Source organism: Callospermophilus lateralis, chromosome 2 (genome assembly GCF_048772815.1).
Source record: "Callospermophilus lateralis isolate mCalLat2 chromosome 2, mCalLat2.hap1, whole genome shotgun sequence".
NCBI lineage: Eukaryota > Metazoa > Chordata > Mammalia > Rodentia > Sciuridae > Callospermophilus > Callospermophilus lateralis.
Window position 1 is genome coordinate 20,039,277 of NC_135306.1, and position 15,587 is coordinate 20,054,863.

Below are 15,587 nucleotides of genomic sequence, written 5' to 3' on the forward strand. Positions count from 1 at the left end.
CTGAATCCCCTCCTGCCTGTGTGACCTTGGCCAAGTCACCTGTCCTGTGCTTCATGCTCATCTGTAAAATGGGGAGAAGGTAAAAATAACAATGGGAAGAGCGTGGCCAGCACCCAGCAGAGGGGGGCAGGTGGGGAGCAGCTCCCTGGACACTGGTATAGATGGCCCTGGGGTGAGGAGAAGGTGACAGCAAGCGAGGGGAAGCGGCTGACGGTCCTGATACCACCCCCCAGCCCCAGGCGCTCTGCGAAGGCTGGAGACCAGGAACGCACAGAGAGGGCCGAGAGCGAGAAATAACACAGGCCTTTTATTTGCTCCGGAACTTGGCTGCTGTGTGGTCTGAGGGTGCCATCCTTTCCCGGAGCCCCCGAGGACACGCCACCTAGGGGGTGCCAGATATTCCCTCTGGGCCTCGTCAGTCCAGGAGGCCCAGGTGCCCGGGACCAGTAAATGCCCTGAAACTGGACACTGGTGTCCACCTTCTCTGCAGGTGGCTTCTCACAAGGCATCGGTTAAAATATTGCACTTGTAGATCAGGAAAACTGACGAGGCAAGGGTTTCCTATTACGGGATGACGTGCCAAGCATCCAACTACTGTTTAAATAAATAAAACTCAAAGTGGAGGTCTGAGCTGTAAGGCCCAGCAGCCCCCAGGAGAGCCCCAGGGCCCAGGCCTGGGCCTCCTGCCCCATCAGCCAGTTCTGTAAGGAACTTGGTCAGCACAAAATCTCCGCGTCTCCAAAGCAGGGAGCAGCAGCTCCCAATCTGGCGCAGCCGGGGCCCCCGACCTGCCAGGGCCCTTGGGCCCCCTCGTACCGGGGCATTGGGGACCCAACAGGCTGGTCCTTCTCCTCCTCCAGTGCCCTGGGCCTCTCTAGGTCCAGGTCTCGAATCCAAATGTCCATCTATCTGTCCGGAGATGCAGCCTCTGGGGGCTTGCTTGCCCCCTCCGTCGCAGGGGGGTGGGAGGCAGGTGGGCAGGGGCCCAGCCTGCTTGGTGTGAACGCTGAGCTCTCCCCCAGTGGCCCCTAGAGCGGGGGACTCATCTTCTTCTGGTTAATGAGGTCCAGGTAGAGGTCAGAGCGGAGAAAGCGAGGATACGAGTCCTTTTCCATGAGCCCAAAGATGCGCTTCTGTGCCAGGTCGAAGCAGCCCCGTGTGACGCTCTGCAGGTTGTCCTTCGTGTGCTCCCGGGTGTACGAGTCCAGGTTGACCTACGGAAGCCCAGGGCGACATGGTCAGGGCTGCCTGGGAAGGACTGAGCCAGGTACTGGAAAATCTGAAGGCCAGGTCAGCCTCTGACCTCCAGGCTCCTCTGGGCCTCATGGGGAGAGTTCCCCAAAGTGGAGGCCCTCAGGCCAAGGGACCAAAGTCCTGGCAGAGTCACTGACTGCCAGGGTGAAAACACTAGGGTCAGGATGCCCGGGTTCAAAGCCCAGCAGTGCCACACCTGGGTGACCTGAAGCAAGCCACTCAAGGGCACCTCAATTTCCCTGTTGATGGGCTCAGGATGACAGTGCACGCCTCAAAGAACTGTGGGAATCAAGGCGGCACACTCCCCCAGAGCAGCTTGCACACAGTAGGCGCTCAATAGATGTTAGCTACTTCTATCAGGCTCTCTGAGACCATCTCTTTGTTCAAAACAAAGATAATATTCAAACCTATTCAGACTTTTGTGAGGATTAAACATGAGAGTGCGAACGTGAAGGGCTCAGCGTGGGCCTGGCATGTCTGTGGCAGTGTCCAGGTAAGGCCCTTTTTTTTAAAAAAAAAAGATAATAATTTTTTTTCAGTTGTGATGGACCTTGATTTTATTTATTTGTTTATATGCGGTGCTGAGGCTCGAACCCAGCACTTCGCACATGCTAGATGAGCACTCTACCGCTGAGCCACAACCCCAGCTCCCGTAGGGCCATTTTTAATTATGAATCAGGATTCTGCTTTTCCCCTGGCTCCAACCTGGATCACGGCCCCAAAGAGTCTCTCTGGTCTCTCCCCTTCCTGGGCCGCTGGCTACTTTCTTGCAACCGAAGGGTCACTGGGCCATGGGGACTGGGGACCTGGGGCCAGCCCGCGTCCTACCTCCTTGCACGCCTGGATAGCAATGTATTCAGCAAAGATCTTCTTGGCTTTGGCCGTCATCTTGGACTGTGACTTGACCTTCTTGAAGTCCTCACAAGCCAGCCAGAACTCCAGGTTTTCCTCGCTGAACTCGGTGCGAAGAAAGGCCTGGAACACTATTAACCCATCTGTGAGGAAAAGAGCCAGGGTGAGAGGGAGAGCCAACCTGCCTGCCCTTAGCAGCCCGGCCTCGCCCTCCTGGGGCCTCATGGGTGGACGTGCTGGGAGCTCAGGAAGATTCCCCATCCTCGAGATCCAGGGCATGGGGGTGGGACCTGGTCCTAGCCCTGCCATTGCCATTGCTGAGGTCTGAGGGGCCTTGGCCAGTCCCGCCCCTACGGATGCCTCAGTATCCTCATCTATAAAACAGGGCCATCCACCCTGGGTCGGGAGCCCCGTGGGGATCAGATGGGATCCTGCCCCGAGATGGCAGGCACATTTGGCCCAGTGTGAGCCCGCGGTCCACGGAAATGTTTACTGTTGTTCTGAGAATCCGGGTCTGAGCCCAAAGGTCCCAACGGCCTCCCGGAGGCAGGGCCAGCTCCCAGGGGCAGGGAGGGGCTGGCAGGAGCCAGCTTCAAGTCCAAACCCAGGGTCTTTCTTGGGCCCAGCCTCTCCCCCATGGCCGGGACACCTTGCTGGGCCCAGGCAAGAGGGAAGACAGCCTTTCCAGGACCCTCTCTGGGCCCAGATGAGGGGAAAAGGAGAGAGGGAAAGAGAGGAGGTTGGGGGGAGGCAGAGCACCTGGCGCACTCACATTTGTGAAGCAGCAGCTTCTCCAGGGATTCACTCCACTTGAGGGCTTCCTCCGAGGTGGGCCTGGGGGGCGAGGGAAGGAGCACCGTGAGGCTGGGAGCCGCGGGGGAAGCTGGGGCTGGGCAGCCTCGGTTAGCTACCCTGGGCCCACTCCTGGCTGGCCCTGCCTGTATGTCCCCCTCCGGCCAGCTGATCCCCGCGAGGGCTGCTGCTTGCTGGGTACCAGGCTCCCTCTGCAAGAGCCTCCTTCTCCCCTGAGCTGACCACACTGACAAACCCCTGCTCCTAAGCCCACCCCCCAGCCCTGCTCCCTAGAGGCAGCAAGCGCCCGAGGGTCCCAGGATGCTGCCAAGGACCTACCTGAATGACTTCATCATCTTGTCCGTCTTGCCCGCTGGCTGGGCCCCTGGCGATTCATTTCGCCGCCTGAAGATGGCCAGCTTGTTCTTCACGTCCTTGGCTCTGGGGGCAGAAGCAGAGGAGGGAGCTGGTCAGCCTGGCACCCACGACCCCTGCAAGTTCAGGGTGGGGAGGAGGGGTCTGGGGCCGGGGACACCTACTCTTTCATGGTGTGCCGTCTCTGAAGGTTCCCATTGCGCGTGAGGTACATGCCCCGGAGCATCTCTGTAGGGCCCCCCACCTTGAGGACCCCCGTGATGGTCTGCAGGGAGCACCCCTGGGCTCCCACCTTCCACCCAGTATCCCGGGCTGCTGGCAGCAACGGTGCAGACCACAGCGCAGCGCTCGCCGGAATCCTGGCCGGATGACTGGACTCCAGGCTCAGCAGAGCCAGGGCTGGGGCTCAGACAGGAGGAGCCAGGAAATGGGAGGGACCAGGAGGGGGAGTGGAAAAAATAGCCCTCCTGACCAACCCTGAGAGGGCGCCCCTGAAAGGGGCATGTGTCTGCAAGGGACAGCCTCTGGGGCCCGCCCCCCAGGCAGGAAGCCAGACCCAGTTATTTGTGACCAGCCTTCCTGTTACCATGGCAACAGGGAGACAGTGGGGGGGGGGGCCAAGTCAGCAAATTGCTGGGAGGGAAGGAAGGAGGGAAGAAGGGAGGGAGGAGGTTCTGCCCACCAGGGTGGCAGGACCAGCTATTTTTAGCTAAGAACCATTTTTAGCCAAGCCGGGGCTCCAAGAGGCAAATTTCAGCACTGGGTGACTTTGCTGTCAAGAAAGGGGTTAAAAGCCTCCTGCTCTAATTCACTCCCCTGGCCCCTAGTCCCCTGCCCTGCCAGCCTGTCAGTAGCACTGGGTCCACCCATCTGTGAAGACACCAGAGGCCCCCAAAGTCTTGGAAGTTTAAAGCTTGAATAACATCAGATGTATAGACCCTATAATCTTGCAAAAAAAAAAAAAGTTATCTGAAAGTTCAATTATTTAATTCATTACACCTTAGTTTTGTGATTTTAAAATTTTTTTTTGTCTGTTTTTAGTTGTTGATAGACCTTTATTTATTTATTTATATGCGCTGCTGAGAATCGAACCCAGTGCCTCACACATGCCAGGCCAGTGCGCTACTGCTGAGCCACAGCCACAGCCCCAGCCCCTGTGATTTTTTTTTTTAATACTAAAATTTTCATTCTGATTTTTGGTCTCCATCCTACCAAACGTGTGAAATGTTGAAAATTTCATTATCAAAATCATGAAGCGAAATTAAGTGTAAAAAAAAATTAAATAATCGAACTTTCAAGTGCGTTTCCAGCATTTCTACTTCTGAAGTGACTGAAGCTTCCGACAGCTTTGATAACTGTAATTCAGGGAAGTGGCACCCTGCCAGTGGGGTCAAGGGTCCCCCCCGGCCCTGGGGTCCAGCAGCCCCAGCAGGGAGCATCCTTGTCCAGTCCCCCAAGCCCTCTCTGAAGGTCAAGATTCCCTCTGTCCAGCAGGGAGTATCCCGGCTTGGGGCTGTTGCAGGACCCAAGGAGAAAGTGCACTCTTGAAACATGCTTGGGACACTGAGGCCCACACCCGTCCTGGGTGTCTAGGACAACTGTCTAAGGTCAGGGTCCCTGTTCTAGTAGGTTCCAAGCCATGAGATAAGGCCCAGGAGTCCCGGGGTCTCAGCCCTCTGGGTGAGAATGGGAGCCCTCAAGGAGCCCTGCAAGGACAGTGCTCTGTGCTGGGAGCCCGGGCCCCAGCCCCCAAGGCCAGGTGAGAAGCAGAAGCCCAGGAGGGGAGGGCCCAGAGCTCCAGGGTGCTGGCTGCCTCCACCCCACTGGGCTCCTGTCTGCGCAGAGCCCACTAGGTTCCTCTGTGGCGGAAGGAAGCCAGGGCTCCTTTCCAGCCACGTCTTTCTTCCCAGACACGCGGAGCCAGCAGGCCAGGTCTCAGATCCCAGCTCCACCCAGCTCTACTAGTAATAGAGTAACTTGGGTAAGTTACTTGGATGAGTTACAAGCATGTCCCCAAGTGGTTGGATAAGTAACTAACCTCTCTGTGCATCATCAGCTTGCTCATTACAAAATAAGGATAAAGTAAATAGAAAATGTCAAATGAAAATAACAGTAACGATTCACTTCCATCAAACAAAAGTAACAATCTCCTTCCATCCTATGTGACATAGAACAATGCCTGACCCCATGAACCCAGGCCTGTTATTACCCCGGATGCTAAGTGCCCTCAATTAAGCCTTGAGGAGTGTGAGTGTCAAGCATTCAAAAGGTGGTGCCCACTCTGAAAGGAGACTGGAGGTGGTGGGCCCAGCACCCTGGACATGGGCCCCCCGCCACTCCACTGCTCCCAACAGCACCACCCACAGCAGCCCGGGAGCTACAGAGACCCTCCCTTCCAAAAAAGCAGTTAAGTGAGGCTGGTTGGGGCAAAGGACTATTTTTGTTTGTGTTTGACCTTCCTGAGAAAGTGCTCTGGTTCCTGGGTGCAGAATGAGGGAAGTCTAAGGTTGCTACAGAAAAGGCTGGGGTCGGGGGGTGGGGGTTAGAGGGCAGTGGACCCCAGCCAAGGTCAAGGCCAGGGAAGAGGGTCACTGGAGGTGTCTGGGGAAGACTCCAGTCCTCTTCCCCCAGGCCCAATTTCTGCATAATGGCTGGATACTAACAAATTTGGAAGCTCTCTCTGAGACTTGTGCTCCTTGCCTTCTCCCCTGCACCTCTCCCCAGTCTCCCTCAGGCCTTGGGGTAAAAGGAGGTCTAAGAACACACCTCCCCACAGCACACACCCCCACAGAGCTGGAAAGGCCTGGAGGAGCCCGGGATACTGTAGCTAGGCCAGCAGCGCCCCCTCCTGGTAGTGCTTAAGATAGCACTAAAGAGCTCCAGAGCAGAAATGGGAATCCCCAGAATTGTCAGTTCCGCCCTTTCTCAGGTCACTCCAGGGCCCAGAGGGAGCAAAGGTCTTGTCCACATCACTACTTGGCTCAGAGGCTGGGTGGCAGCCAGGCAACCTGGCTAATTGCCTCTGGCTCGCTGTGGCTCCTAGGTACTGAATAGTACCCTGCCTTTCTCTGAGTGGATTTTCAAGACCCTGGTGACCCTGCCCTGGGGCTACTGCCAATCCTCAAGATCCTATTGATCCTTGATATCTGTCTGGGGCTAGGGAGGGGATGGGCACAGCCTTTCTCCCCACCTGTACCCCTGGAGACAAGACAGACCCTTGGGCAGAGGAGGAAGAAGGGTGCAGGGAGCCTCCCCAGTCCCAAGAATGAAGACCGTGGATCTTCCCAACGTACAGGTTTTTGCTCTTTCTCTTCTGAGAAGCTTCGTCATCGTCCCCAACTCCGTCAGGTCCACTCATCTGCAGAGAGAAGACAGACAGGATGCAACCTGTGTGTCCAGAGGCTGCTGCCCAAGTCCAGACCCAACAGCTCCTGCAACCAGAGGGCCCTGCCCCAACGCTCACCCCTGGAACAGTGTTGGGTGTGGGAGGAAGGCCCCACTGCTTGGAACAGCCCAGCCACGGTTCCAGAGGCTTGGCAGAGCCTCCAGCCAGGGGTCCCCTCGAGGCACATGTAGGAACCCAGGTTGCCGGGGAGAAGCAGGAGTGACAGAGCCTGATGACGGGCGGCAGGGCAGACAGGGGAGCAGCGCTCCAGGCCGGCTCCCACTCAGAGACTTGCCAGTCACCGCCCCTTTCTGAGCATCTTCCTTCATTTCTCAAATCCAGATCATAATCGTTAACTCAGGATTGTGGGCGGGTCCGCAGTGCGTAAAAGGAGTCGCCACCCAGGCCCAAGCTTTCCAAGGCTCCCTAGGACCCTCCATGACAGGGTCTTCTATCTCAGGGTCTAGGGAGAAAATCCCTCCTTAACCTCAGTTCCAAGTCCCTGGGCCGTGGTCCTGCTCAGCAACCTAACCCTGCCTCCAGCCAAACGAGTGTCTTGGCCTCACCTTGGTGACTCTCCTGCTTCCTTTCCTCCTGAGGTCCAGCTTCAGTTCAGGTCTCAGCCTAGCAGCCAAAGGCCCCGTCCCCTGGAAAGCCCTCCCTGATCTGTAGGGCCAGGCGTGTCCCCTTCACCTCTTTTAAGGTCCCTGCTGCACCAAAAATGACTTGTGTCAAACCTGTCTGCTCTGCTTGGCTATGAATTTCCAAAAGTCAAGTCACTTCCACGGGGCCTGGCACGTGTGAGGAGCTCAGTAAGTCAAACCCAACAAACGAATCGATTGATCAGAGAGAGAGGGCGCAGACGAGGAACCACGACTCTCGGAGTCCTCCTTGCTTGAGTTGGGCCTACAACCTTACACACACACACAGCCCTTCCATTGCAGGATCCACCCCACCCCACCCACTCTACCCTATCACCTGCCTTTCGCCTGTGCTGTGCCCCCAGCCTCTCGCCCTCAGTCTCCTCTTCCCTTAGACACTCCTCCTCTCCTCAGACCACCACAGACTCCCACCATCTAGCTGGGCCGTCCTCTGTGTCCCTTGCCCTGCCTGGGCTTGGGCATCCTCCTCCAGGGGAGGCCCAGGGCCCCAACAGTGCCACCCTGCAGCAGGAGCCCATGCTACACTCGGCAGAACCAGACTCAGAGTACAGTGGGCATTGAAGCTCTGCCCCCAGACAGGGCAGGAAACCACCAGGTGTGGACTCGGCCAGATTCCACAGGAGACCCACCCTGAGCCTCAGTTTCCTCATTTGTAGAATAAAGAAGATGGGCTAAGCTTTGGAATGCAGAGTTCTTAATTCTGGAAAGAAAGTGGCCTCATTCCAGATGCAGCCAGCAGGCGAAGGTACTGGCCTCCGTGGAACACCCACTAGAGGATGGACAGATAAATGGACAGACGGATGGGTGGGTCATACCTTTGTTGACCACAGCTTGCACTACAGCCCAGACCCTGGGATGGGCATGAGCTAGCCGCTATACCATTAACCCTCACAGCATATCCAAAAAGCACACGGGCTCAGAGTCACCTGCTGGAGGAGGAGGACATCCAGCATTCAGTGAGCTGGAATGGGAGCCTGTCAGGGTGCAAGGCCTGGGTTTCTCCACTAGAGGGCACTGCCAGTTGAGCCCAGGACAGGGCACATTTTGACCGTTTCCAGGGAAAGACTCAGGAAATGCCGCCTCCTTCCTGAGGCTGCTGCAGACCAGAGCCCCTGGCACGTGTGTGTACGTGCACAGAGAGGCCACGCCCTGTGGGGTGTGATTTTAGGGCTTTGGGGCCAGGCTGGGCCTAGCCCTGCTTCATGAACTTGGGAGACTCAGCCTCTTAGCTCAGGTTTGTGAGTGACAGCAGAGCCAGGGTGACAGCCGCCCCATGGGAAGGGTGGAGGATCCACCAGGATGAAGCCTGGGCCCCGATGGCCTGGTCCTGGTACACACGGTGTCCTCAACAGCCCAGTTGCTGGGTGTGTCACTGCTGTCACCCCAGCACAATCACAGGCTGCAGGCAAACTGGCCTGGCTCAGCTGTGCCCAAAGCCCCCACCCGTGGGAAAGGGCCACGGCACTGGGCTTCCTCCCATTCTAACCTCGGCTTCCGTACTTTATCAGCCCCACACAATGGACCTGGGGACCACTCCCGCCCCGGCCACCACCCCCAGCCTCTGCACTGCTGGGAAATGGGCTCTTCCTTCCACTGCTGGGAGTGGGGGGGGTGTCTTCAGCAGGGTCCTGTGCAAGCCAAGCAGCCTGATGGAGGGCTGGGCAGTTCTGACCCTGGAAGCTGCCCCTGGGCACCAACGAGGAAGAGCAGAAACTGCAAGGTGGGACCCAGTTCTGATTCCCAGCCTAGGGGCTCCCAGAGTCCACAGGGAGGCTGTGGCCTTAGCCTTGGAAGAAGCCAGAGTGGCCCCAACAGCCGCAGCGAGGTCCGCCCAGGGCCCAGCATGCAAAGGGCTTCTCCCTAGGGCTGCTCCTTCCATCGGCTCCTCACTCTCTCCTACGAGACCCTGCCCTGCTGACAGGCGAATGGAAGTGAGCCCAGAACCAGCAGCCCTCCCTACACCCAGGCATCAATGCCTGCGGCCTGCCCGGCCTCACCGGCCACCTCCCAGGACGGGAAGCTCACCATCTCTTGGAATAATGATCAGAATCCTTACTGTCATTACAGGAGGGATTTAGGGTGTAGATTCTAGGCGCAGTCACATATGGGTTCATTGACTTAGCTCAGTTTCGACCCTCTCGCTGCCTCCGTTCCTTTACTGGTAAAACGAGGGTAACAACTGGGCCCGTCTTATGGGGCTGCCACGAGGATTAAGTAAAGGATGTGCGGGACGCCCTCGGCGCAGCGCCAGCACAGGAAGGTGCTCCAGAGCCATTAACTCTCCTCAGTTCTTTATTATTTACTGGGCCTCGCCGTGCGCTGGGCACTGTGTGACAGTGCTGTGACACGTTTTCTGATTTAATCCTTCAACAGTTCTAAGAGCCATTTGCTCTTGTTTCCCCCAGTCTACAGTTGGGGACCTGAAGCCAGGAGGAGTTTGGTGACTTCCCTGGGCTCTCAGCTGCCACGGAGCAGAGGATTTTGAGTGTGGTCCAGAGCCCAGTGGTGTTGATGGCTCTTCTGGGAGAGCCCCAGCTGGCTCCCCTCCTGGTCCTTGTCTGACTTCTGGGGCTACCTGATGGTTGACGACTGCCAAGCTGCGCCCCGTGGGGCCGTGTGGAAACGGTGGATCTAAACTCTACATTTATTTGTTTGAATATAGGAAATAATTCTCTAGGCATTTTGAAAATAGGCATTTTGAAAGCGTTATCATGTTTTGGAGCTGGAAGGCATTTCAGGAGGCCTCTTGTCTGATCTCCAACCCAGACAGGAAGCTTAGGCAGCGGGGCTGGTCCCCAGCCCAGGGGGAAGGAAGCATGGCCAGAGAAGGCCTGTGGCCTCCTCACTGTTGAAGAATGGCCTGTGACCCTGAGCTCAGCCAGACCAGAATGGGGTGCAATTCAGTGACAGTGTCCTGGACCCAAACACAGAATTTAGAATTTACCTAGAGGGCTCCTCTGACTCCCCAGGAAAAGAATAGGTATGAACCTCTGGATCTGTTCGGCTGGGCCTCCAGAGTCGGGCAGCAGAGGGCGCCATGAGCCAGCTCAACTTCACCCAGGGGGCAGATGACCCACTGGCCAGCCAGAGGCCGGCTCCTCTCTGGACCTCGCCAGCTCACCAGTGAGGCAGCCACAGCCAAGCAGACCATTTCTGAGGCCCATTCCTGAGTGATTCGGACACTACCATAGAAATGGCTCAGGACACCAGGGCAGGGTGGCAACAGAGGCTCTGGGAGGTCACAGCTCACCCATACAGCAGGACGCAGCACCAACCCAGGGCCGTGCCAGCTCTGTCTGGCCCTCCTGGTCTCGCAGCATCACAAGATCACTGCCCGATGGCACAGAGCTCTCTGCACACTGATACCTCGAGTCCCTGGGGCCAATTCCAGGAAGACTTAGCGCCTGCATTTTATAAGAGAAAACTGGAGCTCAGAGAAAGAGTGAGCTTGGCCAAGGTAGCAGAGCCAGGCAGGAGGCGGGGCTCAGACTTGAAGCTGGCTCCATCTGGCTCCACAGCCTGAAGACTTCGCCCCTCTCCTTTTTACCTCTTGATTGGCGCTGTCTGGGAACAGGAGTCTGTCACTGACTCTCCCAGGACAGCCAGGCCCAAGCCAGGAAGACAGAAGTCATGAGAGATCCTGCTCCCTCCACCCTCTGTCCATCCCCCACCCCAGCCTCTTATTAGCATGAGATGCAGGGGGGTCTGGGGTAGAGCCACAGAGGGCGGGACAGGGCAAGGCCACTGTCAAGTTCTGCCTTGACTGATTGTGGCCTGGGACGAACCAGCCTCATTCCCTCCCTGTAAAAGGAACACTGGTCCCACTGGTGGCACTTTGTGAACGGGGACATAGCTGTTCCCGCTCTGGCTCCTGCTGCCACACCTCCTCCCTCCTCCCCCCTCCCCCTCCTCCAAAACTGTCAACATTTTGGCCATTTATGGAAAACCCTCCCCCCACACCAGATGCAGAGTGCCCAGCACTGGCCTAAATACCTGCCTCAAGCTACTTCAACTTCTCAGAAACCCTAAGCAGGGGCGTCATCCCCATGCCCACCTGTCCAGTGAGGACACGGAGCCTGAGAGGGCAGGGGCTTGCCGAGGCCCGGTGCAGTGGACTACATCTCTAGACCCCATGTGGCTCCGCCCAGGCTTCATTCCCTTGCCCAGGACGGTTCCTTATGAAGCCAGCCAGCCGGAGGCAGTACCACGGGTGCCATGATGACAGTGCCAGGCCTGGTTAGGGGAGCCACACAGGAGGAGGCCACCACAGGACGGGGCGGCCTCGGAGGCCTCTTCCAGCTCAGTTGCTCAAGCCCAAAAAAGGAAGCAAAAGGCCAAAGGAGAGTGGGGGAGGGGAGGGTGCCAGTGGGAACCCTGAGCACCCAAAGGAGGAAGCTGAGACAGAAGGGAGCCCGTCCAGGATGCTGGACTCAAGGCAGAAGCACACTTGAGCCGGGTCAAGTGAGCCAGGGAACTCCACAGAAGCACACGCAGGAGTGTGTGTGAATTTATCTGTGTGTAAATATTTGTACTGGAGCACGGGTCGGGGAGGGCACAGACGGGTCGGGGAAGGACCTGGTGGGGGTTAGGATTGGGAGGCCCCAGGCAGGTTTGGGCCCTTGGTCCTCAGCTGCTGCCCAGAGAGGAATGGCCAGGCCCTAGCTGTGTGAGCTGTGTGAGCTTGCCTTGGCAGGACAGAGTCCTGGGCTCCCTTCGGCAGCAGCTGCCTCAATAGGTGGCCTAAGATGATGGCCCTTGAGCTCCAGAAAGCATGGCGCTCCTGGGGAGCTTGTTTAAAGTGCAGCGTCTGGGCACCACCGCTGGAAATTGTGATTCCAGAGGCCTGGGGCTGGGACTGGAAGGCATACGTGACCAACCTCCCCCACTCTGGCAATTCCAGAGCACACCCAACTTGGAGAACTGCACACGCTTGACAGATGAGGAAACTGAAACCCGGTCCCAATTCCCTTGAAGTTTAATCCTGGTTTCTGGGTTCAAAGTTCAAGGCCCTTTCTGCAGGACCCGGCCTGACCATATTCCAGCAGAAGCCAAGTCTTCCTGACGACTAGCGGCTAAGAAGCTAAGAAGGTTTCCGAGGTCATGTCCCAACCCAGTGGTGAAATGTGCTGGGATCCACTAGTGATGTCTGCCGTTTGGGGAAGGCCCTGTTTGTAAGGCTGACTTCAAAGGTGTGGGCCCTTTAGGAATCCCCTAGTCCAGTCAAAGGACACCTGCTCATCCTCTCTCTATTCTAAACCTTCTTAACCTTCCAGGCCCAGCCTGCCCCGAGGGCACCAGGCTCTGGGGTGCACAAGAACTGCCAGGCCTCCGAGGATCAGCTGCACTCCAAGCCAGCACTGCCCACCTAGCCTCGCCATTGTCATAACACACTGCCACTGCACTTCCAGAGAAAGAGCTCCAGGAGAGCCTCAGACACACTGCTCACACTGTCAGACGCCAGCCTCTTCTAATTCACCCTCACCTGCCCAGGAACACGTGGGCTGCCAACCCCACTTTTCAGGGAAGGAAACCAAAGCTCAGAGGAGCTGGGTGACTCACCCGAGGCCACACAGTCAGTAAGGGACAGAGCCCAGATTCCAGAGGGCTGGTGGGCTTCAAAGCCATGGCACAATCTGTTCCCCGTTAGGCCATGTTCCCCGCCCACACAACTCATGCCTCCCGGGCTGAGAGCAGCTTCACGGGTTCCAACAGCCCCTGCTGCGTCTCTGAGCGCAGGGCCTGGCACACAGCAGGAAACCTATAAACACTTATTTAGCTCTTTATAAATATTTGCATGAGCAAACAGCATGGTGCCAAAGAGAGCCAGATTCGACTTTGTTTGGACACTGTGCAACCTAGGACAGGTTAGAGAACCAACCCTCAGTGCCTTGGTTTCCCCATCTATAAAATGGACACAGATATACTATCTACTTCATAGGACTGTTGTGAGAAAAGAATGCAAACTCTAGAAAATTGCTAGCACAGAAGAAATAATGGCTGACAGATTCCTCGGCTGGCTAGGCCTGGACCAGATCTGAATTCCAACTCCTTATTTCTCCAGCTATTATCTCAGATCTTTTAAATCCAAATAGGTACTGTCCTGGGCTAGGCCAAACCTGCTCTGCCTTTTTGTGGAGACCAGAGGACAATGGGGCTGCGGGAACCCAGCATCTGGGGTCCAGAGGTGCAGGGCTTGGGTCTAGGCTCTGCCTTCTTGGTCCCTCTGGGCCTCCTTGTTACCTTCTGTGGAATGGGCAGAAGGTTCGCTGGGAGGCTTAGAGAAGGGGCGGGAAGGCTGCTCCTTCCCTGCCACCCTTCTGGGTCCCACGTCCCACCATCCTCCACCCTCCACTTCTCACCTTCCTGTGTCCCGTGAAGAAGAGGGAGAGGTGGTGCATGGAGCCGCCATTGCGGCCCAACTCTTTCTTGAGGGTGCGGGGCGAAGGTATGGCCCAGGTGGACGCGGTGCCCTCGCCGTCCGAGCAGTGCAGGGTGGTGTCGGAGGAGAAGCAGGGCCCGCGGGCCTCCTGCAGCAGGCTGCCCTCGCTGTGCGTCCGGCGCCGCAGCGAGTTCTGCACCCGCAGGGAGAGGCCGCCCTCGGCGCCCTGGCCCGTCTCTATCATGCTGCTGCGCTTGGCCTCGCTGTGCCCCCCGTAGCTGTCATCGCTCGTGTCCTCGTCCTCGTCCTCCTCGCCCTCCTCGCCCTCCTCCGCCTCCTCCGCCTCCTCCTCATCTCCAGAGCTGCCTCCCTCGGCCTCTGCCTTCTGGCTGTAGGTTCTGTCCAGCCGGACCTCGGGGATCACAAAGGTGGGTCTGGAGGCGGCTGGGGGGTCCCCAGAACTAGTGGTCTCCTCAGTGAGGGCCTCAGCTGGCGGGGGGACCTGGTGAGGAGGCAGGTCCCCACAGGCGGGGAGGTCCTGGGCAGGAGGTTCCGGGATGTCAGCGAGGTCTTTGGCGAGCGGAGGGTCCTGGCTAGGAGTGGGACCTGGAGCAGCAGGAAGGTCCTGGCAGGGCTGGAGGTCTGGGGCGGGTGGGGAGTCCTCGCTCAGCGGGGCTTCTGGGCCGGGAGGGGGCTCTTGGCAGGGAGGTGACTCTTTGCTGGACAGTGATTCCTGGCCAGGCGTGGGCTCCTGCTCTGAAGAGGAGTCCTCGGGTGGGAGATCCTGTCCTGAAGGAAGCTCCTGGGCAGGAGAGGGGTCCTTGCTGGGTGGGGCTTCCTCAGCGCCTGGCCCCTTCCCTTCCTCCAAGGGCATGTCCCTCTTCTCATCTGCCTCCGTCTCAAACATCTGGTAAACAAAAAGCAAGCAAGGAAGGTTCAGAAGAGGAGGCAGCATCACAGGCTGATCCCAAATCAGGCAGCCACCCGAACCCTGCACCCTGCCGTTGGAAAGTCCAGGTGCCAGAGGGAAACCCCTGTGACTCTCTCGTCTTCTTGCTTGAAACTTCTGCTCCACCCAAAATATGGCAGGCCACTTGGGGGCAAGAGCCATTTATGTGGCGCCTGCTGTGTGGCAGGTACCAGGGAGCTTAAACTCCCTCCCTTACACGACCCACCCCACCGCCCTGAAAGGGGACCACTGCCCTGCTCACTTGACAGAAAAGGAAACGGGAGACGTTTCCTCTGAGAGTAAAAGTCTCTGCCTTCTTGGACCAGAACCAAACCAAGCCCCTGAGCCAGAGCAGTCACGGTGGCAGAATCCTGAGTATAGCGAAAGGGTCTCTCTACCAGAACCAAAGTTGAAAAAGAACAACCTGCCTGAGTCATTCATACAAGAATTTTTCTGTAAATGTTAAATACATTTTTGAAACTAGGAAACTGGAATAAAACCAGAACTGGAAAACACTGCCCACACCTGGACCAACTAGATGTCACAGACACATCCACCCAATGATTATTAAACTGTGTGGAGGAAACTCAGATGGCACACACAGACAGCATTTCCTGCCTGGCACACCACCCAAGGAACCCTGGAGGGGTTTTGCTGGCCCAACTGTAGACTCCATTTGCAAATGGAAAAATAGTTCCCTTGATGAGAATCTCAAAAGCAGCTCTTGCTACACTCAAGGATGTGGACTGCTAGAGCTAGAACTCATGAGAGCTCAGGTTTTGTCCTTCAGAAAGCCACAGCCACCTAGAGCAAAGAGGAGGACCCCACACATACCCTGGAAGCGTGCAGATGCGTGGGAGAGAATGTGTGCGCATGCGCTGGCCAAGAATTTCCGCAGCAGGTACCCCCGGAACATAGGCTCCACCCTCTCACGGTAGA

General features: G+C 57.2%; 1 protein-coding gene across 5 annotated transcripts in view; it reads right to left on the reverse strand.

The window, feature by feature from the left end:
• Positions 1-288: 288 nt before the first annotated feature.
• Rgs3 (regulator of G protein signaling 3) overlaps positions 289-15,587 on the reverse strand; it is a 116,852-nt gene continuing 101,553 nt past the window's right edge. For 4 of the 5 annotated variants that reach the window (XM_076845646.2, XM_076845647.2, XM_076845650.2 and 1 more), the window contains 6 exons: positions 13,680-14,606; positions 6,567-6,631; positions 3,238-3,339; positions 2,879-2,940; positions 2,083-2,249; positions 289-1,214 (listed from right to left, as the gene is read on the reverse strand). In XM_076845646.2, coding sequence (XP_076701761.2) covers positions 1,029-1,214; positions 2,083-2,249; positions 2,879-2,940; positions 3,238-3,339; positions 6,567-6,631; positions 13,680-14,606 — 1,509 coding nt within the window. In that variant the 3' untranslated portion in view covers positions 289-1,028. Of the gene's footprint in view, positions 1,215-2,082; positions 2,250-2,878; positions 2,941-3,237; positions 3,340-3,437; positions 3,590-6,566; positions 6,632-13,679; positions 14,607-15,587 lie in introns of those variants that run through there. The other variant, XM_076845652.2, reaches the window with a different exon arrangement.